The sequence below is a fragment of the Lagenorhynchus albirostris genome, chromosome 1 (assembly GCF_949774975.1).
Source record: "Lagenorhynchus albirostris chromosome 1, mLagAlb1.1, whole genome shotgun sequence".
Classification (NCBI taxonomy): Eukaryota; Metazoa; Chordata; class Mammalia; order Artiodactyla; family Delphinidae; genus Lagenorhynchus; species Lagenorhynchus albirostris.
The window spans coordinates 91,374,738-91,401,064 of record NC_083095.1 but is presented as its reverse complement, the minus strand read 5'-3'; the positions used below and the strand labels follow the sequence as shown (position 1 = coordinate 91,401,064).

Here is a 26,327-nt window from a genome sequence, read left to right as displayed (position 1 = left end):
AGAATGTAATATCATGCAGATGGATTAAAATATTTCTAATTACCTTACAGCTCTAAAAACCAATGATATTGTGATTTTTATGAACTTGAAAGAGATGTAATATTCTTGAGAGCGAAATGCAATTTCACAGCAGAACAAAAGCAAAGTTGTCAACGTTTTCTATTCAGTATCTTCAGTTAGTGCTACGATGAATGTGAGAAATAAGCATCCTCACCCAGGGCCTCTCTGCCATACCCTCCTGCCCTCACTTGCTGATTTCAGAACCTAACGTGAGACAGAGTCCTTGGTAATAACCCATCACTCTTCTGTGCTCTAGACAGCTGAGATCGCAATGTTATTTCTCTGAAATGTTCCTTTCCCAAAGGAAGGCCCTCTCCCCCAAGAGCTGTGTCAGAATAAGAACAGTCAGTATTCTAGGTGGATGGGTTAGGAGACATACATATTTTCTGGACTTCCTTGGTAAGATTTGTTCTCTCTCCACAGTTGTTTAGAGAGATCATACCCTAAACACATTTTTCCTAGCCTTTCTTCTGCCTAATGTAAACCATCTGGTTTCAACAAAATCTACTTGAATCTTGACTTTATCTTGTGTATTAATTTTGCTTAACCTCTGGTCTCTTATTTTGCGTATGTTTAGTCTTCTATTTTATACCTGGCAAAAATGCATCATGTTTAAGACTTCTTGGAGAATGATGTAACGTAAGGCCAAACTGGAGATGTATTTCTAGCTTTAAGTAAGCGAAAACTTTTGACTTGTGAGAGACGCCTTGTTTTAACCCTTTGAGTATCTATTCCCAGTAGATGTACTTCATAATGCAGGAGGCTGGGGACACTCATGGTGAAGAGCACTGTAAGGGCTAAGAAGCCCAGGTACCATAACTGTCACTGCCACTGCCACTGCCACTTAGCAAGTCAAATTTCACAGCTATAAATCTGTGGTAATAAGACCCATGCACTCCTTTCTCAAGGACAGAATGAGAATAAAACAAGATGTTAGAGATCAAAATATTCCGATAGAAGGAAAGGTATTCTCTGAGTCCAAGTCCATTTTTCTCCCAGTGCATCATGTTTTGACTACACTTCTGATCACCTGCAGATACTGATGAGTGTTCGGTGGGCAATCCTTGCGGAAATGGAACCTGCAAGAACGTGATTGGAGGTTTTGAATGCACCTGTGAGGAGGGATTTGAGCCTGGTCCAATGATGACTTGTGAAGGTAAGCCTCTTAAACACAGAATAGTTGGTTACATGTTCTGATCACAGGGACAGTACTTGGTTGATTACAATTCTGAATATTAAATACCACTCAGGGTATATAAAATAAGGAAAATCTGGGCCTGGTGGGCCATGCTATCATTTCTTCTCTATGTGGCCTCCTATCTGCAGAGAGTATCTGAAAAAGATGTAAGTGGTTCATGGCACAAGTTATGCCGCATCTCATGCAGAGTTCTTGTTGGTGTCTCTACTACTAATATTTATTTTTTGTTTTACTAAATTTATTTATTTTTGGCTGTGTTGGGTCTTCGTTGCTGCACACAGACTTTCCCTAGTTGCGGCGAGCGGGGACTACTCTTTGTTGCGGTGCACAGGCTTCTCATTGCGGTTGCAGTGGCTTCTCTTTGTTGCCGAGCATGGGCTCTAAGCGTGCGGGCTTCAGTAGTTGTGGCACATGGGCTCAGTAGTTGTGGCTCGTAGGCTCAGTAGTTGTGGCTCATGGGCTCTAGAGCTCAGGCTCGGTAGTTGTGGCGCACAGGCTTAGTTGCTCCACGGCATGTGGGATCTCCCCGGACCAGGGCTCGAACCTGTGTCCCCTGCATTGGCAGGGGGATTCTTAACCACTGTGCCACGAGGGAAGTCCTCTACTACTAATATTGAGATACAACACCTGCCTTGTCTACTACCCTCTTTCTTATTTTCCATTCCCCCCCTCTGCAACCTTTTTTCTTTGTATCCCGTGCACCCTTTCTTTTTCTTTTTCTTTTTCTTTTCTACTCATAGAAACATCTACACACTGAGATAACCACCAATATCCTTTAACCGTCTGGGAGCAGTCACAGCAAAAGAGGCTGTCCATACTCTCTAAGCAACTGTCAGTATGCCTGGTAGGATATAAGGAAAGGGAGGGAGTGTCTAGAATAGTGGTTCTCAAAGGGTGGTCCCTGGATCAGCCACATCAGCATCACCTGGGAACCTGCTAGAAATGCAGATTTTCAGGCCTCGTCCCAGACCTCCTGAATCAGAAACTCCAGAAGTGGGGCCTAGCAGCCCTCCAGGTAATTCTGATGCACTCTCAAGTTGAGAACCACTGGTTTAATAAAACAATGAAGGGGAGGAGACAGTAAAGTGGGTATTAAAGTGAGCTCTTCATTAGAAATATGACCCATCAATACTCATAGTCAAAGTTGTTGGTGAATTTTTAAATCATGATCTAGGGTCTCACTGATACTCTCAGTCAGGATCATGGCCCTTAGGGAGAAACATGATAATCAAGATGGTCTGTTTTAACCCTGCTTTTCCAAAACATATTCTGATGGTTCCAAACTATGCAATCTACAGAAACCACTCCTATCTATTAATCTATCATGATTATTATTCCTAGCTATTTAGGGCTGTAACTTGGGCATCGGTGTGAAATTATTCAGAACACCATTTTCTTGGGTATAAGAATCACTGTTACTTCACAGGAGCCTCTCTTATTTGGGGAAGGGGAGGTGGTTAATGATATTGGATGGGTTGCTTCTTTTCTGACTGACAGCAGTTGACTTGGCAGTTGTTTTGGCTGAATGGGGTGAAACTGATCCCCACTCCATGTGACTTTAGGGAGAGGCAACTGGTCAACTTGAGACTTCAAAGCCAGGATTTCAGAAAAGCTCCCTATATGTAGGGTGACCTGTAATTTCTCTTCCACCTAAATAGCAGTTAATAGTTATACCAGCACAATAGGCATAAACTGAGTTTGTACTGGAAGAAGCAAGGTGTATGATCACCCTACTCATACCAATTATAAAATAACCAACTCAATTTTATAATTCTTTGAACATCAGAGACTGCTTGGCCTATCCATGTTTATGACAATGAAGCATTACCACTTTTGCTAAAAGTATATTCCTGTTTTTGGTTGGTGCCTATGATCCATTATTCTCTTACTACATTCTGCCACAGATATAAACGAGTGTGCCCAGAATCCTCTGCTCTGTGCTTTCCGATGTGTGAACACTTACGGCTCATATGAATGCAAATGTCCCACTGGATATGTTCTGAGAGAAGACAGAAGAATGTGCAGAGGTGAGACACTCATGTTCAAGGTCATCTAAGCCAGGGAGCCCTAACTTTGTCTATGATGGGAGGTGTCCCTCCAAAGCTTCCAATTAGGAGAGGAAGGCTGGGAATTGGGGAGCACTGCTGTAGTCCATGGATAATATTGGGGTTGTCATTGCTACCTTTTCTCCTAAATTGTAGCTTAAAGCTGAGTCGAGGGCTGCACTACAGATCCTTTTTAGTTCACCATGCGTTGCATGCCTGTGACATGCCAGCCATTCTGCAAGGTGTGAAGATATAAAGGAAAAAAAGACATTTCCCCACATGCAAGAAGCTCAATATGAAGAGGTTGAGACAGATATAATCATATCCCAGGATGATCAATGAGAACACAAAAGAAGGAATATGAATATTAAAAAATAATCCCCATCACTAAGGGATATTATAGTCCAAGAATGGGGTAACACATGGAATCTACTTTAAACAGTGCTTACTGAACACCTGCAATTTCCAAAGCACTGGACTAAGCTCTGTTACACAAAGATGGGTAAATCCTGGGGATCCTTGAAGAGCTCTGATTTGCTCCTCCCAAAGTCTTAAATGAGCAGATATCTGTTCTCCTCCAATGGCTTAAATAGATTTTTTCTTAAAGGTAGGAAAGCTCCATGTCACATGCAGGCTAAAGTCCAAATTTTTCAGCTCAGATAATATAACGGGGAAAGATAAAGAGAGGGAAATGCCATAGGACAGAAAGTAATGAATGAAGAAGAGCCACACTTCCAGAAAAAAAGGAAATGGAGGGAAGAACCGGTAGAGAAGAAGATATTTGTGGATGCTTGTCTTTTCCTCAAAGTATAAAAACCAAAACTTTCATTATTATATTTCACAATGATTCTAATATTTTGATATTAAGATATAACCTATTATATTGTTATAAGTATTGTATAATGGAAGCTTTGGTTTATTATTATATCCGTATGATAATGCTGTTGTTATAATTATCATATTATGAAAGCCTTTTATAAGGCCTATTTAGTTCAATTTGTCAAAAAGAATTGGAAATCACACTTCCTGCCTTTGAAGAATGTATCAGAGAGAAATTTCTTCATTAAGTTCAGAGGGGGTTAGAAGACTCCTTCCCATCTTAAGAGACCACTTCCCAACAGTGCAAAAGGAAGTAGGTTAATGCTGAAATAGTGTCAATGAAAATTAGTTACTGAATACCATTTTGTGTTTAAAAGGCAGGAAATTAAGGCAGCTCCTTTTATGAATTTGTGGTTGTACATTCTTTCCAGACGAGGATGAGTGTGAAGAGGGTAAACATGATTGTACTGAAAAACAGATGGAATGCAAGAACCTCATTGGCACATACATCTGCATCTGTGGACCTGGGTATCAGCGAAGACCCGATGGAGAAGGCTGCGTAGGTAAGGGCATCCCCACCAGAGGAGCTTTGAATGAGTGGGAAATGACAAAGGACAGAAGAGACGTGGGCTCTGAGTCTTTGTGGACACAGGAAGTCATCTCATGACTTCCTGTAGAGGTCCCCTTGCCTCTCGATTATCTATGAATTCCACCAGCAACATCATTCTCTTCCTCTGAGCTGGCCTTTGCCTGCTTTCTAGGCCCATTTTGCTGCCAGGATTAGAAGACCAGGTATTCCCTCTAGCCCCTTCCTTTGCTGTTTTTATACTCCTTTGTTGTTTTGGGGTCAGTTCTTTCCACCACATTGGAATACCTCTCTGTTGACTTAACTTTCTACCACCACCCTGACATTGAGTCCAGATGCCTGGTCCCTGGGGCCCGGGAGCATCACTAGACCATGGGGATCTACATCCAGAGAAACTGCTCTTGTCTAGATTGAGGCCCAGGCGCTGGTAGTTTTTAAAGCTCCCCAGGTGATTCTAATGTGGCTTCAGCCTTGAAAACCATAGTAGACCAGGGATTGGCAAACCACAGCTCTAGGGCCGAATTCAGCCTGGCAGTCCGCCAGCCGTCTTTGTAAATAGACTCATTGGAACCCAGCTGTAACCATTCATTATTTTCCATGGCTGTCTTCATGCCACAACAGCAGAGCAGAGTGCAGCAGTTGCAACAAGAGGTCACATGGCCTGCAAAGCCTAAACTGTTGACTGTATATTATATGGTAATACTATAACATTCCTGTTACTTACAGAAAAAGTTTCCTGACCTCTGCTTTAGTCAGTAAATATAGGAAAAAAACACTAGAAAATTCCCACATGTATCCTTTTCCTTTTTAATATTCAATCATATCAGGAAAGTATATTTTATGTTGGTCAAGAAGCTTAAGAACCTCATTGTCCTCTTACTCTGTAAGATACAGAATTAAACGGAAGTTGAAGAGCAGACTTCCAAAGCACAGAAAAAGCATGTGGATTTATGATCATACACTGGATCTTCTGAGATCAGTGAGTTTCAGCCTCAGGTGCACACTGGAATCACTCGGAGAGCTCAGGTCCCACCTCAGATATTCTGATTTAATTGGTATCAGGGTGGCCTTGGCATTGGGAATTTTGAGCTGTTTTAACGCTGTTCTGAATGTCACCTTCCAAGCCTCTGCCTCTCCTAAGGAGATCTCTGCCTCAGGGGCTTGAAACTATTCTCAGTTGGAAGCGCCTAGGCAAATCACTTTACGGTCTTTCTAAACAATCATAAGACTCTCCAGCTAGTTTAAAGCTTTTTTTAAACCTGGGAGACTGAATTATGATTCCTTAATATTACTGAAGTATTATAATAAGCATAATCTACATTGAATCAGAAGATTCGTATAGATAAACTCCCTCAGGTCAAAACTGACCATCACAGACATTATTCTAGTGAAGTACTGTAATATTTCTTTAACAGATTGATCTTAAGGTTCTTTTTCCTTCATTTAAAATAATCTTTTGAGAATCCTCTACATGTACAGATAAGAGAAGTTTTAAATTTTATTAAGTGAAAAATGTAAATGTACCTAAAATGCTATCATCTGTTTAAGTATATAAAAATGCTATCAATTACGTTTTTAAAAGGGTGGAGGTACATGCATGAATGGTTGTATTTGTTTGTATGGGCATAATTCATCTCTAGAAGGATACTTTAGAAACTGGCAGTAGCACTGGTTGCTTCCCAGGAGGGGAGTTTGGTGGCTGGGGAAAGGGGAGGGAGGGGCACATTTGCTGGATATTCTTTTGTACCTTTTGGATTTGGAACAATGTGAATAGGTTACCTATTCACAAACTAAATTTTTAAAAGAAAAAGAATCCATCTTTGTACAAAGCAGACAGATGACTCCTCTTGTTTTTGGCCCTTCAATTAAACCACACAGATGAGAATGAATGTCAGACCAAGCCTGGGATCTGTGAGAACGGGCGCTGCCTCAACACCAGGGGGAGCTATACCTGCGAGTGCAATGATGGCTTCACAGCCAGCCCCACCCAGGATGAGTGCCTTGGTGAGTACAGATGACAGGATGCTTTTGTAACCCCCCACTGGGACACCTGAAACCAGATCTCTTATTTGAAATGATAGAAACTGTTAAAAATGTTCATATTTTGGAGATGACTCAATGACCGTGATTGTCCACTGGGTTTAGCACCACCCTGCCGCTAACTTCTTCCTTTGCTAATTGTATCACTGAATCACTTGCTTGGAATTTCTTTCTCAGCTCCCTTTTTAAGCCCTTGATGCTCAGGATCAGTTTCCAAGTGTTCCTCTGCCCCTCTCTAGAGAATGACTATTCCCCCATATTTCTGGGAGCAGATAGAGTGGTAATCTTGTTGAGGCCAAGGCCTTTCTGCCCACTTACTGAATTTCTTGTCTTTCTTCTTTTCCCCAGATGCCATCCTTTCTCTCTTACTGCCGCTTCCAGCTTTCCCTTCTTGCTCCTTCTCACCCAGGGTAAAGTGTTAACATCCTTCTTGGGTTTTATATCTGACCAAATTCTGAATACCTTGTTATGCTCCTAAAATTCCCCCCAATTCTCTTTGCAATATCATGTCCCATCCAGACAACCGGGAAGGGTACTGCTTCACAGAGGTGCTCCAAAACATGTGTCAGATCGGCTCAAGCAACAGGAACCCAGTCACCAAGTCTGAATGCTGCTGCGACGGAGGGAGAGGCTGGGGTCCCCACTGTGAGATCTGCCCTTTCCAGGGCACTGTGGCTTTCAAAAAACTCTGCCCCCATGGCCGAGGGTTTATGACCAACGGAGCAGGTACTTTATTTTGTTCTGATTTTTGACCAACAGAGCAGGTACTTCATTTATGGTCCGAAAATACTTTCAGGGAATTTGTTTCATGAAGAACAGATGAGAATACAGAATCTATAATATGGGCCTAGGCTGAGTTGCATAGTATAAGTTGACAAAAAGAGGCTTCATTATGGTATTTTAGATATTCAAGTTCATGCTGCCGAAGCGTCCTTGGTCTGATTAAATTGTGTGTGCTTGAGTCCCTGCCTCTGCATTACAAGTCCTCAACTTTTCAAGCCGAAGTTTGTTATAAGTCAGTTACTGGTTACTCAGAATATAATTTTTTAGATAAACTTTGGAATAAATGATCACTAAACTCCTAAACTAGTCCGCCAATGTGTATTTTATCTCATAAAATTGGCTGACGTATACTGCATGAAAGAAGTATAAACAACGCTGATACACAGTCAGCCTTCCATATCTGTAGGTTCCACATCTGTAGCTCCAACCAACCCTAGATGGATATCGATTCGAGGCTGATTGAACCTACAGTGCCAACTATACTATGCCATTTTATACAAGGGACTTGAGCGTCCGTGGATTTTGGTATCAGTGAGGGGGTCCTGGAACCAATGCCCTGGATATGGAGGGGCGATTGTATTGGCAATTAAGACAATTGCCTCTGGGAAACTGCAAGTTGCTTGAACTTGCGAGGGACGAGGAGGAGGCTGTTGAGGTGTCTGAGGCAACTCTGAAAAAAATTTTCAGGATTATGTTTATCAACTGAAATTGTTTTTAGTCTCGTGAAAGAGAAAGGAGAAAGACTTTTTGAGCTCCTTGGGAGGAAATTAGAAGTGAGAGGAGAAGAGATTAAAGAGGATTTGTGTTCATGTTAGAAAGATGTGGCTAACGGTGGAATAACAGAACTGGATGTGGTAAAAGACAGAATAGATAAGATGGAATGACCAAAAGCAGTTTATGATTCTTTGGAGGATATGAAAATGAGATGGTGGAAAGACTTTTCTTGAGACCAATGCGGGTATGCTAAATTGCATTTCAGAGTAAACTTGAAAAAATCAGGAAAAATAAGAGCTGTTGATAGAAAATGGTTACTTGGCAATCAAAGGCTAAGAACTCCCTTGGTATTGGCATCCCGCCAAGCAGTAAGGAAATAGATGGGTCAAGATATGGGGGACAGTGTCTTTAATGCCCAATAGTACATACTGACCAAATCTTTCTCCCTGTGGTGGAGCTGTGAATAAGGGTCTCTCTTCCCTAGCAGGCTGCAAAAACTCAGCCCAGTGATCCACTGATGCCTCCCTCAACCAAAGGAGCGAAGTTTGGTCCCGTTTCCCCAGTAGTATGCAATCTGTTATTTTTCAGGATTAACTTTAAACACAACAAAAAGAATAGAAAGAAAACTTTCCTTATTTTGGACATACATTATTAGAAGAAAATGGGATTTCCTTACCAAAAGCATCTTCTGCTGTGATTCATTTATGAGCTGTCTGGAGGAGGCAAGCTTGATGGCATGAGATGGAGCAAGGAGTTAAATATGTCTAGATGTTGTTCTCTGGACCCAATGGAGAAAAACAATATAAATTTAGAAGAGCAATTATTAAGTTTTCCCCTATAGTCTAATAAAGTTATTCATTTCCCTTTCAATACAGTTACCGTTACATATGAAACGTATGCTGTCATCCCTTTGGTTTAATTCCTTAGGTCCATAATATAGTCACACAGTTTTAGTATTTATCGTGAAGTGACCCCTATGTATGAATTCTCATTTTACTTTCTACTCATTAAATTATAGATATTGATGAGTGCAAGGTTATTCATGATGTTTGCCGGAATGGGGAATGCGTCAATGACAGAGGATCATATCACTGCATTTGTAAAACTGGCTATACTCCAGATATAACCGGAACTGCCTGCGTAGGTAAGTGCTCTATTTCTGATGCTCAGGTTTATTCCCAGGTGGAAATTGTACAATTATGGTAAAAAAAAAAAAAAAAAACCACCCTCAAACTAAAAATCTAAAAAGCCTGTGTAATTTCTTAAGGAAATGTAAGACAGTGATCAAAGACTACACAGAATTTACTTTTTCCTTCCTCAAGACTAGGATTCTTTGTTAGATGCTGTGGGTATTGAGCATTTAGGCATCTTTTTAGATGGGCGGTCACATTGTATCTCTTTGATCGTAGATCTGAATGAGTGCAACCAGGCCCCCAAACCCTGCAATTTTATCTGCAAGAACACAGAAGGGAGTTACCAGTGTTCATGCCCGAAAGGCTACATTCTGCAGGAGGATGGAAGGAGCTGCAAAGGTAAAGTAGAATTTGCCTCCACCCACTCATCTGTCTCCTGGGCACATGGTCGCATTCCTTGTGCCTTTGAGGGATCCAAAGCTGAAAGACCCTCTCTGCAGGCAAGAAGTGCTTCCCTGGGGTAAGTGCCTCCCTGTGACCCACCTCCTATTCTAGTTGGAGGGAGGCTGAGGCCAGGGAGATTGCAGAGGACCAGTGGCAGCAGCCATCCTCACTGCCTGCCCCATGGGCATCCATGGGGGATGTCCATGAGCATCTCAGACAGCAGGGCCAGCTCTCCAAGGCCCAAGTGAATCAGAAAAACTGATCACATTAATGCAATAAATAGAAAACAGAAAGGATGTAATCAGTCTATTCAGTAACTATATAGCCCAGTATGGTCCTGCCTACCTCAGGTTAATCAGTGCCATGATCCTAGAGAACACTGTGCCTAATTAAGTAACCACCTTGTCTAGGTTTTTGTTCTGCAAAATAGGGCCATTCCTGACCCCCAGCAGCTTATTTGAGACACAGATATTACAAAGAATTAAGATACATCAAAACTCTCTGCAGAAATTCCTGATCAACCAGAAGTTATTCTTTGCAAAATTATATTGGTATAAATTTGTTCTTGTAATAATAAGAACTTCACATATTGAGTGAACAGCACAAGTGAGTCAGACTCAAGGATAATTTGAAGAAGGAAAGGTAGACCAGATGGCAGAATAAGAGTTAGTGTGTTCTGCCATGAAGACTGGGAGGAGGAAAAGGGAAGTAAAGGAAGTTAAATGGTAGGATGGAGTGGAAGAGGAGAGCAAAGAGAAGTAGAGCCATCAACCCTTTTCCTCTGTCTGCTGAAAGGGGGAGAGTTAAGAGGCAGGTAATACAGGATAGCATATGGACAATGCTTGAAATTTACCTGTGCAGCACAAGTCCTATACAATCCTGCAGTATGGGGAGAGGAAGTTGAGAGCTACTCAAAAATTCTGCCTTAAAACATAGAACTTATTCTACATCTGTGGATCACAGTTAGTTCTGGGCAGCGTGAGGCTACAGCTCACAGCCACAAACTTATTTGTGTAAATGAAAAACCAACTTCAGGGGAAAAATGTCTCTCAGTGTGTATACTAACTGTACGAATCAAAACAAATTTACAGTATCTTTCTAACTTGTGGGGGCAGAAAATCCTAAAAATTTCTAGCAGTTAAGAGATGGAAAATGAAAATAAATTAAATGTATAGTAGTAGTTATGTTCTTTTACAATGTATTAATATGAAAAACATCTGTAATACTCTAGTTTTAGGAATACAAAAAAGTTTTACAGATCTACTTACAATATAAGACTCTTTCTCCTATTTTTCTCATAAGGTCTAAATTCTTCTACATACTTGGCATATATGACTAAATATCAAAATGAGTGGTGCAGATACATGTATTATTGAAACAGAGGAAAGAGGCTAGAAGGATGACCCCAGGGGAAATGAAGGACCAGCACTTACCCCATGAGAGATGGGTAGGAACCCAGTAAGAGGAAAGAAGGGGATTCTTGGATGTGAAAACAGCAAGTGTTGCTGTTCTTAATGGTGTAGTTAAAGATAGTATTGTAAGGTTGGAGGCAGAGACAAGATGGTGGGTTAGAAGGATGTGACCTCACCTCTCCTTACGAAAACACCAAAATCACAACTGCCTGCTGAACAACTATTCACAAAAAAAACCCACTGGAGGGGCTTCCCTGGTGGCGCAGTGGTTGAGAGTCCGCCTGCCGATGCAGGGGACATGGGTTCGTGCCCCGGTCCCGGAAGATCCCACATGCCGCAGAGCGGCTGGGCCCGTGAGCCATGGCCGCTGAGCCTGCGCGTCCGGAGCCTGTGCTCCGCAACGGGAGAGTAGGCCACAACAGTGAGAGGCCCGCGTACCACAAAAAAAAAAAAAAAAAAAAAAAAAAAACCCACTGGAACCTACCAAAAAAGACACAGTAAGTCCCCTACATATGAATGATTTCCATTCCGAGAGTGCGTTCGTAAGTCTAATTTGTCCATAAGTCCAACAAAGTTAGCCTAGGTACACAACTAACACAATCAGCTATATAGTACTGTACTGTAATAGTTTTATAATACTTTGCACACAAATACACAAGAAAACACAAAAAATAAAACATTTTTAATCCTACAGTATAGAACCTTGAAAAGTACAGTAGTACCAGCTACACCAGTGCTGTTTTTACACTTGCTACACCAGTGCTGTTTTTACACTTGCTTCCAGACATCCTGGTCTTGAAATAAAGATACTGTACAGTACTGTATTCTATACAGTACTGTACAGTAAAGTACACAAAACCACAACCACTTGTAGGGGATGCACACATGACAATGTACACCAGACACATGAACTAACTTACATGATTGATTGGACATGTGAATGCACATTTGCATCTTTGAAAGTTCACAACTTGAAGGTTCATATGTAGGGGACTTACTGTATCCTACATCCAAAGACAAAGAAGAAGCCAGAATGAGGTGGTAGGAGGAGCGCAATCGCAATGAAATCAAATCACACACACACTGGGTAGGTGACCCACAAACTGGAAAATAATTATACCACAGAAGTTCTCCCATAGGAGTGAAAGTTCTGAGCCTGACACTGGCTCCCCAGCCTGGGGGTCTGGCAACACAAAGAGGATCCCCAGAGAAACTGGCTTTGAAGGCCAGTGGGGTATGACTGCGGGAATTCTACAGGACTGGGGAAAACAGAAAATCTGCTCTTGGAGGTGCACACAAGATCTCATGCGCACCAGGACCCAGGGAAAAAAAGCAGTGACCTCATAAGAACCTGGGCCAGACCTACCTGCTGGTAACTGGAGGGGTCTCCTGCAGAGGTAGGGGTGACTGTGGTTCACAGTGGGGACAAACACTGGAGGTGGTGGTTCTGAAGAGTACTGATTGGCATGAGCCCTCCTGGACACTGCCTTTATCTCACCAAGACCTGGCCCCACCCAACAGCCTGTAGGCTCCAGTGCTGGGACACCTCAGGCCAAACAACCAACAGGGCAGAAACACAGCCCCAGCCATCAACAGACAGGCTGCATAAAGTCTTCCTGAGTAACTGCCCACTAAACACACCCCCTGACACAGCACTGCCCACCAGAGGGATAAGACACACCTCCACCCACCAGTGGGCAGGAACCAGTCCCTCCCATCAGGAAGCCCTCACAAGCCTCTTAGGTCTCATCCACCAGGGGGCAGACAGCAGAAGAAGAACTACGACCCTGCAGCCTGCAGAATGGAAACCACAATCAATCACAAAAAGTTAGACAACATGAGACAGCAGAGTAATATGTCCCAGATGAAGGAACAAGATAAAATCCCAGAAGAACTAAATGAAGTGGAGATAGGCAATTACTCTGAAAAAGAATTCAGAGTAATGATAGTAAAGATGATCTAAGATCTTGGAAAGAGTGGAGGCATATATTGTGAAGATACAAGAAATGTTTAACAAAGACCTGGAAGAACTAAAGAACAAGCAGAGATGAACAATACAATAACTGAAATAAAAAATACACTAGAAGGGATCAATAGCAGAATGAGTGAGGCAGAAGAACGGATGAATGAGCTGGAAGACAGAATGGTGGAAATCACTGCCATAGAACACAATAAAGAAAAAAGAATGAAAAGAAATGAAGACAGTCTAAGAGACCTCTGGGACAACATTAAATGCACCAACATTTGCATTATAGGGGTCCTAGAAGGATAAAAGAGAGAGAAAGGACCTGAGAAAATATTTGAGGAGATAAATAGCTGAAAACTTCCCTAACATGGGAAAGGAAACAGTTACCCAAGTCCAGGAAGCACAGAGAGTCCCAGGCAGGATAAACCCAAGGAGGAACACACCGAGACACACAGTAATCAAACTGACAAAAATTAAACACAAAGAAAAAATATTAAAAGCAAGAAGAGAAAAGAAACAACATACGAGGAAACTCTCAGCTAATTTCTCAGCAGAAACTCTGCAGGCCAGAAGGGAGGGGCACAATATATTTAAAGTGATGAAAGGGAAAAACCTACAACTAAGAACACTCTACCCAGCAAGGCTGTCATTCATATTCAGAGAAATCAGACGCTTTACAGACAAGCAAAAGTTAAGAGAATTCAGCACCACCAAACCAGCTTTGCAAAAAATGCAAAAGGAACTTCTCTAGGCTGAAAAGAAAAGGCCACAACTAGAAACAAGAAAATTATGAATGGAAAAGCTCACTGGTAAAGGCAAACATACAGTAAAGGTAGGAAATCACCTACACCCAAAGAGGATATCAAAACGAGCAATGGTGAGAAGAGGAGAGTACAAATGCAGGATATTGGAAATGCATTTGAAATTAAAAGACCAGCAACTTAAAACAATCTTGTTTATATACAGACTGCTATATGAAAACCTCATGGTAACCGCAAACTGAAAATCTGCAGTAGATGCACACACAAAAAAGAAAGAGGAATCCAAGAGAACAAAAGAGGAAGGGAAGACAAAAGACCCTCAAAAACAAAGCCAAAACAATTTTTAAAACAGCAGTAAGAACATACATATCGATAATTACCTTAAGTGTAAATGGATTAAATTCTCCAACTGGTAAACTGGCTGAATGGATAGAAAAACAAGACCCGTATATATGCTGTCCACAAGACACCCACTTCATATCTAGGGACACATACAGACTGAAAATGATGGGTTGGAAAAGGTATTCCATGCAAATGGAAATCAAAAGAAAGCTGGTAGTAATACTCATTTCAGACAAGATACACTTTAAAGACTGTGACAAGAGACAAAGACAAAGGAGGACACTACATAATGATCAAGGGATCAATCAAAGAAGATATAACAGTTGTAAGTATATATGCACCCAACATAGGAGCACCTCGGTATATAAGGCAAATAAATACTTACAGCCATAAAAGGAGAAACTGACAGTAACACAATACTAGTGGGGGACTTTAACACCCCATTTTCATCAATGGAGAGATAATCCAGACAGGAAATCAGTAAGAAAACATAGGTCTTAAATGACACATCAGACCAGATGGACTTAATTGATAGTTACAAAGCATTTCATCTGAAAGCAACGGAATACACATTCTTCTCAAGTGCACATGGAACATTCTCCAGGATAGATCACATGCTGGGCCACAAAGTGAGCCTTAGTAAATTTAAGAAAATTGAAATCATGTAAAACATCTTTTCCAACCACAACACTATGAGATTAGAAATCAACTAAAAGAATGTGGAGGCTAAACAATATGCTACTAGAGAATTTCCTGGTAGTCCAGTGGCTAAGGCTCTGCACTCCCAATGCAGGGGGCCCAGGTTCAATCCCTGGTCAGGGAACTAGATCCCACATGGTGCAACTGAAGATCCTGCATGCCACAACTAAAAGATCCCGCAAGTAGCAACAAAGATCCCATGTGCCACAACTAAGACACGGCACACCCAAATAAATATTTAACAATATGCTACTGAAAAACCTATGGATCATTGAAGAAATCAAAGAGGAAATCAAAAAATACCTAGAGACGAATGAAAATGAAAATGAAAACACAACAGTCCAACACCTCTATGGGATGCAGCAAAAGCATTTCTACGAGGGAAGTTTATAGCAATACAGTCTTACCTCAGGAAACAAGAAAAATCTCAAGTAAACAACCTAACCTTATACCTAATGCAACTAGAGAAAGATGAACAAACAAAACCCAAAGTTAGTAGAAGGAAAGAAATCAAAAAGATCAGAGCAGAAATTAATGAAATAGAGATGAAGAAACAATAGAAAAGATCAATGAAACTAAAAGCTGGTTCTTTGAAAAGATAAACAAAATTGATAAACCTTTAGCCAGACTCATCAAGAAAAAAAGGGAGAGGGCTCAAATCAATAAAATTAGAAATGAAAAAGGAGAAGTTACAACTGACACCACAGAAATACAAAGTATCATAAGAGACTGCTACAAGCAACTGTATGCCAATAAAATGGACAACCTAGAAGAAACAAATTCTTAGAAAGGTACAATCTCTAAAGACAGAACCAGGAAGAAACAGAAAATATGAACAGACCAATCACAAGCACTGAAATTGAAACTGATTAAAAAACCCCCAACAAACAAAAGTTCAGGACCAAATGGCTTCACAGGCAAATTCTATCAAACATTTAGAGAGGAGTTATCACCTATCCTGAAACTGTTAGAAAAAAACTGCAGAGGAAGGAACACTCCCAAACTCATTCTATGAAGCCACCATCACCCTGGTACCAAAACCAGACAAAGATACCTCCAAAAAAGAAAATTACAGGCCAATATCACTGATGAACTTAGATGTAAACATCCTTAACAAAATACTAGCAAACCAAATCCAACAATACATTAAAAGGATCATACACCATGATCAAGTGGAATTTATCCCAGGGATGCAAGGATTTTTCAATATGTGCAAATCAATCAGTGTGATACACTACATCAACAAATTGAAGAATAAAAATCATATAATCATCTCAATAGATTTGCATAAAAATCTTTGGACAAAATTCAAAACCCATTTATGATTTAAAAAAAAAGAACTCTCCAGGAATTAGGCATAGAGGGAACATACCTCAACATAATAAAGCCCATATATGATGAACCTACAGCTAACATCATATTCAATGGTGAAAAGCTGAAAGCATTTCCTCTAAGATTAGGAACCAAACAAGAATGTCCACTCTCGCCACTTCTATTCAATATAGTTGTGGAAGTCCTAGCCATAACAATCAGAGAAAAAAAAGAAAGAAAAGGAATCCAAATTGGAAAAGAAGTAAAACTGTCACTGTCTGCAAATGACATGATGCTATACATAGAAAATCCTAAAGATGCTTCCAGAAAACTACTAGAGCACATCAGTGAATTTATTAATTTGCAGGATACAAAATTAATACACAGAAATCTGTTGCATTTCTATACATCAACAACAAAAGATCAGAAATAGAAATGAAAGAAACAATCCCATTTATCATCGCATCAAAAAGAATAATACACCTAGGAATAAACCTACCTAAAGAGGCAAAAGAACCGTACTCCAAAAACTAAAAGACACTGATGAAAGAAATCGAAGATGACGCACACAGATGGAAAGATATACCATGTTCTTGGATTGGAAGAATCAATATTGTCAAAATGACTGTACTACCCAATGCAATCTACAGATTCATTGCAATCCCTATCAAATTACCAATGGCATTTTTCACAACTACAACAAAATATTTTAACATTTGTATGGAGACACAAAAGATCCCAAATAGACAAAGCAATCTTGAGAAAGAAAAACGAAGCTGGAGGAATCAGGAGGAATCAAGTATCGTCTCACTTCAGACTATACTACAATGCTACAGTCATCAAAACAGTATGGTACTGGCACAAAAACAGAACTATAGATCAATGGAACAGGATAGAAAGCCCAGAAATAAACCCATGCGCTGATGGTCAATTAATCTATGATAAAAGAGGCAAGGCTATAGAATGGAGAAAAGACAGTCTCTTCAATAAATGGTACCTGGAAAACTGGACAGCTACATGTAAAAGAATGAAATTAGAACAGTCTTGAACACCATACACAAAAATAAATTCAAAATGGATTAAACACCTAAATGTAAGACTTGATACCTTAAAACTCTTAAGGGAAACCATAGGCAGAACACTTTGACATAATTTTCAATCCATCTCCTAGAGTAATGGAAGTAAAAATAAAAATAAACAAATGGGACCTAATTAAACTCAAAAGCTCTTGCACAGCAAAGGAAAAGCCATAAACAAAACGAAAAGACAACCCACAGAATGGGAGAAAATATTTGCAAATGATGCAACCAACAGGGGATTAATCTCCAAAATCTACAAACACCTCATGCAGCTCTATATCAAACAAACAAACAAACTACCTAATCAAAATATGGACAAAAGATCTAAATAGACATTTCTCCAAAGAGAAATGGAGAAATGTACCCCTTGGCCACACACGTGGCCAAGAGGCACATGAAAAGATGCTCAACATCACTAATTATTAGAGAAATGCAAATCAAAACTACCATGAGATATCATCTCACACCAGTCAGAATGGCCATCATCAAAAAGTCTACAAATAGTAAATGCTGGAGAGGGTGTGGAGAAAAGTAACCCTCCTACACTGTTGGTGGGAATGTAAATTGGTATAGCCATTATGGAGAACAGTATGGAGGGTCCTCAGAAAACTAAAAATAGAACTACCATGTGATCCAGCGATCCCACTCCTGGGCATATATCTGGAGAAAACCATGGTTCAAAGGATACATGCACCCCAATGTTCATTGCAACGCTGTTTACAATAGCCAAGACATGGAAACAACTAAATGTCCATCAATAGAGGAATGGATAAAGAAGATGTGGTACATATATACAATTGAATATTACTTAGCCATTAACAAGGATGAAATAATGCCATTTGCTGCAACATGGATAGACCTGGAGATTATCATACTAAGTGAAGTAAGTCACACAGAAAAAGACAAATATTTCAATATGATCAATTGCTTATCAATATAAGCAATATGATATTGCTTATATGTGGAATCTAAAAAAAAAACATACAAATGAACTTATTTACAAGACAGAAACAGACAAACTTAGAAAACAAACTTATGGTTACCAAAGGGGAAAGGTGGGTGGGAGGGACAAATTGGGAGTATGGGATTGATATTGGGAGTTTGGGATTGATATATATACACTACTGTATTTAAAATAGACAACCAACAAGGACTTACTCTATAGCACAGGGAACTCTGCTCAATATTCCACAATAACTTAAATGGGAAAAGAATCTGAAAAAGGATACATGTATATGTATAACTGAATCACTCTGCTGTACACCTGAAAGTAACACAACATTGTTAATCAACTATACCCCAATATGAAATAAAATTTTTTTTTTAATCACTGAATTGTCCCCCTCACATGTTTGCAGGTAAGCTTCAGCAACCGTGTGATGGTGCTCTAGCAAGTCCCCTGGGGTCATAGAGAGGGGAGGCCACCTGCTGGCAGGAGACATACAGCTGCCAATCATGCAGAAACCAGAAAAGCAGAAACAGCAACTCCCCAGCAATGGAAAGAGCACAGGATTGGCTCCTTTTTAAGAGATGTCAGCACTGGGAGAAATATGGGCAGTTCTTTAGTTCAGGTCCACTCCAGATATTAGTCTAGCCAGGAACTGGCACTGATTTGCAGCTCCAAGTACAGCTCTGTATACAGTGATAAAAGAAGATCACAAGAAAGGGAGGGAGGCAGGCAGAGAGCCAGGCAGGAAGGAAGGTAGGCCGATAGATTCCTAAATTCTCTGCAGTTTCTTTTTTTTTTTTAATTAAAATTCAACTAAAAGCTGGAACACACTTTGTATCTCTTAAAGGTTTAAAATAGCTATGGAGTTCAGAAAGAGCCAGAAGCTCTGGCAGTGAGGAAAGAGGCCTGGTCAAAGCGGAGGATTTTATTGAGAAGTGGAAAATAATGTTGGATAAATACTGTAGGCAGTCTTTAAAAAAATGCTATTGGCTTATCAGAATGATTTTTTTTCTTTCCTTTGTTTCCTTCCTGATTACTCAATTTTGTTTTATCCAAAGGAGAATCTGAACAAAAAAGTTAGTTTGGTTTGGTTTGACCTGGTTGACCAGCTCATTTGAGAAGATTAAAAACAGCAAACAGGAAAGAACCAAGCAGAGAAATTCATTTCCACCCTCAACATTTCTTTTTTTTTAATTAATTAATTAATTTATTTATTTTTGGCTGTGTTGGGTCTTCATTGCTGCAGGCGGGCTTTCTCTAGTTGCGGCGAGCGGGGGCTACTCTTTGTTGCGGTGTGCAGGCTTCTCATTGTGGTGGCTTCTCTTGTTGTGGAGCACAGGCTCTAGGCGCGCGGGCTTCAGTAGTTGTGGCTTGTGGGCTCAGTAGTTGTGGCTCACGGGCTTCAGTAGTTGTGGTACACAGGCTTAGTTGCTCCGTTGCATGTGGGATCTTCCCGGACCAGGGCTCAAACCCTGGTGTCCCAATGTCCCCTGCACTGGCAGGCAGATTCTTAACCACTGTGCCACCATGGAAGCCCAACATTTCTTTTTATATTTTAACTTGAATAGATCTTTTCAGTGCTTTGGAAATTTTTGAGAATCCTTAATCTTTTATTTCATTTTGTAATTCATTTAAATTTTATAATTTATTGGACATTTCTTTGCTGAGAAATTTCTGCATTCCTATAACTAAAGGGAATGGGTTTTTCTTGGATCCCCAAAGAAATGCATTTTTGGTCTGAATTGAAACCATGCTTTATCTTTCAAACCCTTATCTCCTGGGTTCCTCCTAGCCATTTGCTGTGGCTCTCTTCTGACCAGGTCATTTGCGATGTAGAAAAGAAAACTCAGAGCTGCTCCCTAGGGCAGCTTCTAGGTACCTGGGCTTCAGCTCAATTCCAATGCCCATCTTGCATTTTCTTATAGATCTTGATGAGTGTGCAACTAAGCAGCACAACTGCCAGTTCCTGTGTGTTAACACCATTGGCAGCTTCACATGTAAATGTCCTCCTGGATTTACCCAACACCATACTGCCTGCATTGGTAAGTGGGAGGGGAAAAATCCTATATGGAGTACAACTATTCCTCTAAGGGATTGTTTTCGAGCACTTCTGCTGTTGGAATGAGAAGATAAAACTCAAAAAAATATGTGAGTACATGTATGTGTGTCTCTGTGTGTGTGCATGCGTGTATGTGAAAAGTTATTGGCCTTTTCTGAGCAAATCGCCCTTCTTTCTTTCTTTTAAAACAACACAAAGACAGCTTCGGGGAAGTTTCACCCTCTCCTTTCCCCCACTGCTTCTGACAGATAACAATGAATGCACCTCTGACATCAACCTGTGTGGGTCTAAGGGCATTTGCCAGAATACTCCTGGAAGCTTCACCTGTGAATGCCAGCGGGGATTCTCACTTGATCAGAGCGGTGCCAGCTGTGAAGGTGCGTGGAGCCCTTATCTTGACCCAGCTGGTCGGTCCTTGTGGAGGGGCCTATGAACACCTGCAGCATCATCCTCTATGAGACATCAGAACTGAGCACAGGGGAGGTAGCCAGCTGAAGATGGGAAGCGTTTTCTCTAGTTCGCACGGGTCCCATATCTTAGAGATCCATCTTTTGTCTCATGCTTGACTGTGTCCATAACACATGCTTCTCCTGAATATAACAAGACTTTTCCCGCTCAGTTGTTCATTTAGTCTAATAGGGAATGACCCAGTCCAGAAAAATAGCTAGATTCCTGAATTTGACTAATTTTCTAGTCACTGGATCCAGAGTCTTAGAAGGATTCCCTCACTGTGGATTAAATATATGAGGAATGGCTCTTCTGCTAGTATAGGATTAAATGTGTTACTTATATTTTTTAGGATTTTGTTTCTGTACTGACATTTTGCTTTCTAATTCTGGCACAAATAAGGAAATATAAATAATTTACACGGCTGTCTCACAGTGCTCTTGTGCCTTGCATTAGTTTCTTCGTCATTTTTATTTGTGGACTTTACCAGGGATAGATGAATGGTTTTTTTCCTTGGACTTATCAAAAGCTCCAGAGTAGATATTCTTGAAGTTTTTGGTGGTAGAATAAGTTTTTAAGGATCAGATTTCTTACTAAAATCGCCTTTCACTTTCATATGCTTATAAATGTTGCTTCAGAGAACACCTCTGAGACAAGCATTGATGTGACTTAAAGGCGACTCTGCCTTCCTTTTCAGATGTGGACGAGTGCGAAGGAAACCATCGCTGCCAGCATGGCTGCCAGAACATCATCGGCGGCTACAGGTGCAGCTGCCCCCAGGGCTATCTCCAGCACTACCAATGGAACCAGTGTGTCGGCAAGTAGTTTTCCCTTGTTCACAAGATGAATTGCTATCAGCTCCTATGAGTCAGAAAACTGCTTTCTTTCTAAAAACTTCCAACTTGTCATTGAAGCAACAAATACCATTTCAAACCGTCCGTACCTGTTGAATCCAGAAGGAAGTCACAGCCTTTGCAAAGTAGCAAACTAAGAAAAAAAAATAATCATGATAAAGGGTATTTTGAGGGCGTTTGAAATGAAATGTCCCCAGAATTCCTTGACTCCCAATATCCCCTTGCTCTCCCCTGCTTCATTGCTAGTCATCAGCCCACATGGAGTTCTCTTCACCTTAGAGGCCAACAAAATCCTGCTTCTGACTGTAGTTTATCAGCCAGCGAGAGGCTGTTATGAGCAACTTTTGGCCAGAAGACGCAGAAGTGGTTCCATTGAGTGCTATACATCTTTGGGGCAGAGTGCAAGCAGCAAACACAGAAAGTTTTTTTCAGGATTGCTAATTTGCTTTGAATAATAAGGGAGTCCCCTAGAATCTCCCATTAAATTGAAGCTGTCATTTTTGATTCCACAGTATCATAGGAAAATAACTCTTAATGCACATCAGAGAATCCCAACATTGCAAATTTAGAGGGACCCCAAGCCATCTAGCCCAAGCCCTTTGTTTTACTGATGAAGGCTTAGAAGCCCAGGAAGGAAAGGTAGTCTGTCCTTACCGGTTCTTTGGTGGCAGGACCAGAGCTAGAACCCAAGGCTCTTAATGTTTTAGGGCTGCCTTTCTAGCGTCACCTTCACTTGTTTGCTTGTTTTTTTCATTCAGCAAGTAGCACTGCAAGCTTTGTGCTCTGGTGACCTGTTTTGGCTGCCACTCTCTTGGCTACAGAGCCCTACTTAGCAAAAACAAAGGGCAACTGCCTTCCGGGTGGCTGCTCCACATTGCAACGCTTGACTTTACTCCAAATGAAGACACATTTGGTACGTGTTCATTTATCAAACGCGTGTCTCTCTCATCTGGTTTGATTCTTTACAAGATGCAGTTTTGCAGAGGTGAGTAGTCTTGGCTAAAATGACCACAGTGCTAGAGTTTAGGCTGCACAGCTTGCGGATTAGCTGTCTGGTTTTAATCAAAAGCCCTTTGTTATCAGCTCAGGAAGGTCTTGGATTTTAATCACCAGTTTCTGACATTGTTCACAGAACTTCCAGCATGAGCTTTGTTGATTCAATACCCAGCATATGAGCCTATCTGCCCTTATTACATAGGTCCCTTGAATGAAACTGGAGCTGTGGAGAAGAGTATAAAAGAGGTGAGGTCTGTCACTGCTGGGCCTTAACCCTCCTCTTCCTACACTCAGTCCAGAAATAGTAGAGATAGCCAGGTCATGTCCTCGTTGCCTGGAGATTCTATTTTGGCCCCATGAAGATCATCTCCTGCCTGGGACTTGCAGAAGAATGAGTCTATTAGGAAGTGGGAAGAGAGGGGAGGATGAAGATGGCAGAATAGGAGGATGTGGAGCTCACCTCCCCCCCACAAACACATCAAAAATACGTCTACATGTGGAGCAACTCTCACGGAAAACCAACTGGAAACTGGCAGAAGACTTCTTATTCGACCAAAGTGGCAGGAAAGATCTCCATGAAGCTGGGTAGGGTGGAAAAAATAAAATAAAAAAGAAGGCATTGGGATGCGACTGGAACCCCTGGGACGATCTGTGAAGGAGGGAAGGTCCACGTGGACAGCCCTCACCCTGAGGAGCTTCCTTGCCTGCTGGGAGGTCTGCTGGGACAGATGGAGGGAACTGGACTCTGCTCGTGAGGAGTGCACACGTGCCGGCTTGCTAGCAGTCAGGGTGGAGAGAGACCAGCACAGACAGCTGCCAGCTTGCCACACTTCTCAGTCTGAAACTCAGTGTGGGGCTGGGCTGCCAGTAGAAGCAGCGACTAAGTGCTGAATCTCAGGCAGGGGAGGGTCTGGCCGTGGTGGATTTTGTCAGCACACACACCAGGTGGTGCCACAGAAACGCGTGACTTGGGTGGACAGGCCCTGGAAAGGAGTATGCAGAGGTGGTTTCCTGGCAAGAGCACTCATCTCCACCCATTCCACCCCACAGCTTGGAGCCGGATCTGGGGTGGGCAGATCCTCAGAGTGGCCTATCACAGAGGCAGTCCAGGTTCCACACAGTAGCACAACCACCTCGATTCCTGCAGCCACAGCACCCTGGCCTCCAGCAGCAGCCCACTCCACACCACAGCCTAGCACTAGGTCTGGGATGAACACAACAGAAAGGGACACAACCTTGGGCTGCTTCTCAGCAGAACCATGGACACCTGCATGGGTGGCACTTAGGTTTGCTGTGACCACGTGGGCCTTACTTGCTTCGGCAGTCACCTCCTTTGGGACAGAGCACACACTCAAGGGCAATGGAGCCTGACCAAACCTGACCCTCAGGGCTTCTACTCCAACAGCTGTGGAGCAGACACCACCCTGACGGGGCTGTGACAGCCACAGAGCAGAAAGGAGGCCCCATCCAACATCCAGTGCAGGCTATGGATGTACAACACCAAGCACATCCTCTGTCTAAGGAAGAATGGCCAGCACACTCTGAGGAAAGACGTGGCTGGCATCCATACCATAAATAGCCTTCTCACCAAAAATATTGGAATCACACAGTCTACAAAGGGATGCTCCCACAGAAAACACCCCTTCAAGACCAGAGTAGATCACTTTCTCTGTCTCTATGAATTTAGGAGAAACAGTTAAGTAAAATGAAAAAGCATAGGAACTCTTCCCAGTTAAAAGAATAAGAGAACCCCCCCTGAAAAAACAGATAATGAAATAGACCTCACCAGTCTACTACACCCAAGTTCAAAAAGGAGGTAAGAAAAATGCTAAAGAATTAATAAAGATTATCAATAGAAATGAAGATTAAACAAGGAACTAGAAACTATAAAGAGGAACCAGGCAAAATTAGACAACTCAACAGCTGAGATAAAAACCAATCTAGAAGCAATGAATAGCACAGTAAATAACACAGAAGAACAAATAAGTGATCCGGAAGACAGAATAATGGAAATAACCCAATCACAACAGCAGACAGAAAGAAAAGTGAAAAAAATGAAAGCAACATATGGGGCCTATGAGATAATACAAAGTGTGCCAATCTACACATAACAGGGGTTCCAGAAGGAGAAGAGAGAGGGAAGGGGATCTAAAGTGTATTTGAAGAAATTATGGCTGAAAACTTCCCAAACCTAAAGGGACAGGAAGCACAAAGGGTCCCAAACAAGATGAAACTAAACAGACCCACACTAAGACATATCATAATTAAAATGGCAAGAGTTAAAGAGAGGATTCTAAAGGTAGCAAGAGAAAGATTCAGCTTATTTCTCTGTAGAAACTTTGCAGGCCAGAGGGAGTGTCATGATATAATCAAAGTCTTGAAAGGGAAAAACCTGCAACCTAAGATACTCTACACTTGGCAACATTATCATTTAGAATACAAAGAGAGAGAAAAAATTTCTCAGATAAACAAAAACTAAAAGAATTCAGCAATACTAAACCTACCTTAAAAGAAATATTGAGGGAATTCCCTGGTAGTCCAGTTATTGGACTCCACGCTTCCACTGCAGAGGGCATGAGTGTTATCCCTGGTCAGGGAACTAAGCTCCCGCATGCCATGTGGTGCAGCCAGGAAAAAAAAAGAAATATTGAAAGGTCTTCTCTAAATAGAAAAGCAAGAATCTATAGGAAAGGGATAATCCCAATAGGAAAGGCAAATATATAAAAGGATTGAAGATCACTTAAGCCAGTACATAGATTAAAAAACAATCAAAAAATTGTTGTAAAGGTGATTATATCTACAATTAATAGCAAAAGCAAACATGAAGATGTAAAATAGGACATCAAAATCACAAAATTTGGAGGAGGGGACTAAAAAATTGTAGATTGTTTAGAATGTGTTTGCGCTTATATGACTATCAGTTTAAAGCAAGTAGATATAGTTATGGGTCAACATACTTGAAAACCAGGGTAACCACAAATTAAAAACATAAAATAGATTCACAAAAACCAAAAAGAAGGAAACTCAAACATAATATTTAAAAAACCATGAAACCACAAAAGGAAAAACAAAAAAGAAGACATGAACAAAGAAGAACTACAAAATCAACAGGAGAACAAGGTTTAAAATGACTAAGTACATACCTCTCAATAATTACTTTAAATGTCAATGGACTAAATGCTCTGATCGAAAGACACAGTGGCAGATTGGATAAAAAACAAAAACATAGGGCTTCCCTGATGGCACAGTGGTTGAGAGTCCACCTGCCAATGCAGGGGACACAGGTTCGTGCCCCAGTCTGGGAAGATCCCACATGCCGCAGAGCGGCTGGGCCCGTGAGCCATGGCCCCTGAGCCTGTGCGTCCAGAGCCTGTGCTCCGCAATGGGAGAGGCCACAACAGTGAGAGGCCCGCATACCACAAAAAAAAAAACAAAACAAGAACCTATAATATGCAGCCTACAAGACACTCATTTCAGGGAGAAAGACACACAGATTGAAAGTGAGGGGATGGAAAAAGATATTTCATGCAAATGGAAATGACAAGAAAACAGGGGTAGGAATACTCATATCAGGCAAAATAGACTTTAAAACAAAGTCCATAAAGAAAAAGAAGGACATTATATAATGAT

The 26,327-nt window shown here is 41.2% G+C and overlaps 1 protein-coding gene across 1 annotated transcript in view; it reads left to right on the top strand.

Annotated features, from left to right (window-relative positions):
• Window positions 1-26,327, top strand: part of FBN1 (fibrillin 1) — a 253,476-nt gene that overhangs the window by 214,312 nt on the left and 12,837 nt on the right. The window contains exons 53-62 of the mRNA XM_060149482.1: window positions 1,097-1,216; window positions 3,163-3,285; window positions 4,554-4,685; window positions 6,587-6,712; window positions 7,268-7,474; window positions 9,264-9,389; window positions 9,655-9,777; window positions 20,267-20,383; window positions 20,649-20,777; window positions 21,545-21,664. Of these exons, the coding sequence (XP_060005465.1) occupies window positions 1,097-1,216; window positions 3,163-3,285; window positions 4,554-4,685; window positions 6,587-6,712; window positions 7,268-7,474; window positions 9,264-9,389; window positions 9,655-9,777; window positions 20,267-20,383; window positions 20,649-20,777; window positions 21,545-21,664 (1,323 nt within the window). The remainder of the gene's footprint in view (window positions 1-1,096; window positions 1,217-3,162; window positions 3,286-4,553; window positions 4,686-6,586; window positions 6,713-7,267; window positions 7,475-9,263; window positions 9,390-9,654; window positions 9,778-20,266; window positions 20,384-20,648; window positions 20,778-21,544; window positions 21,665-26,327) is intronic.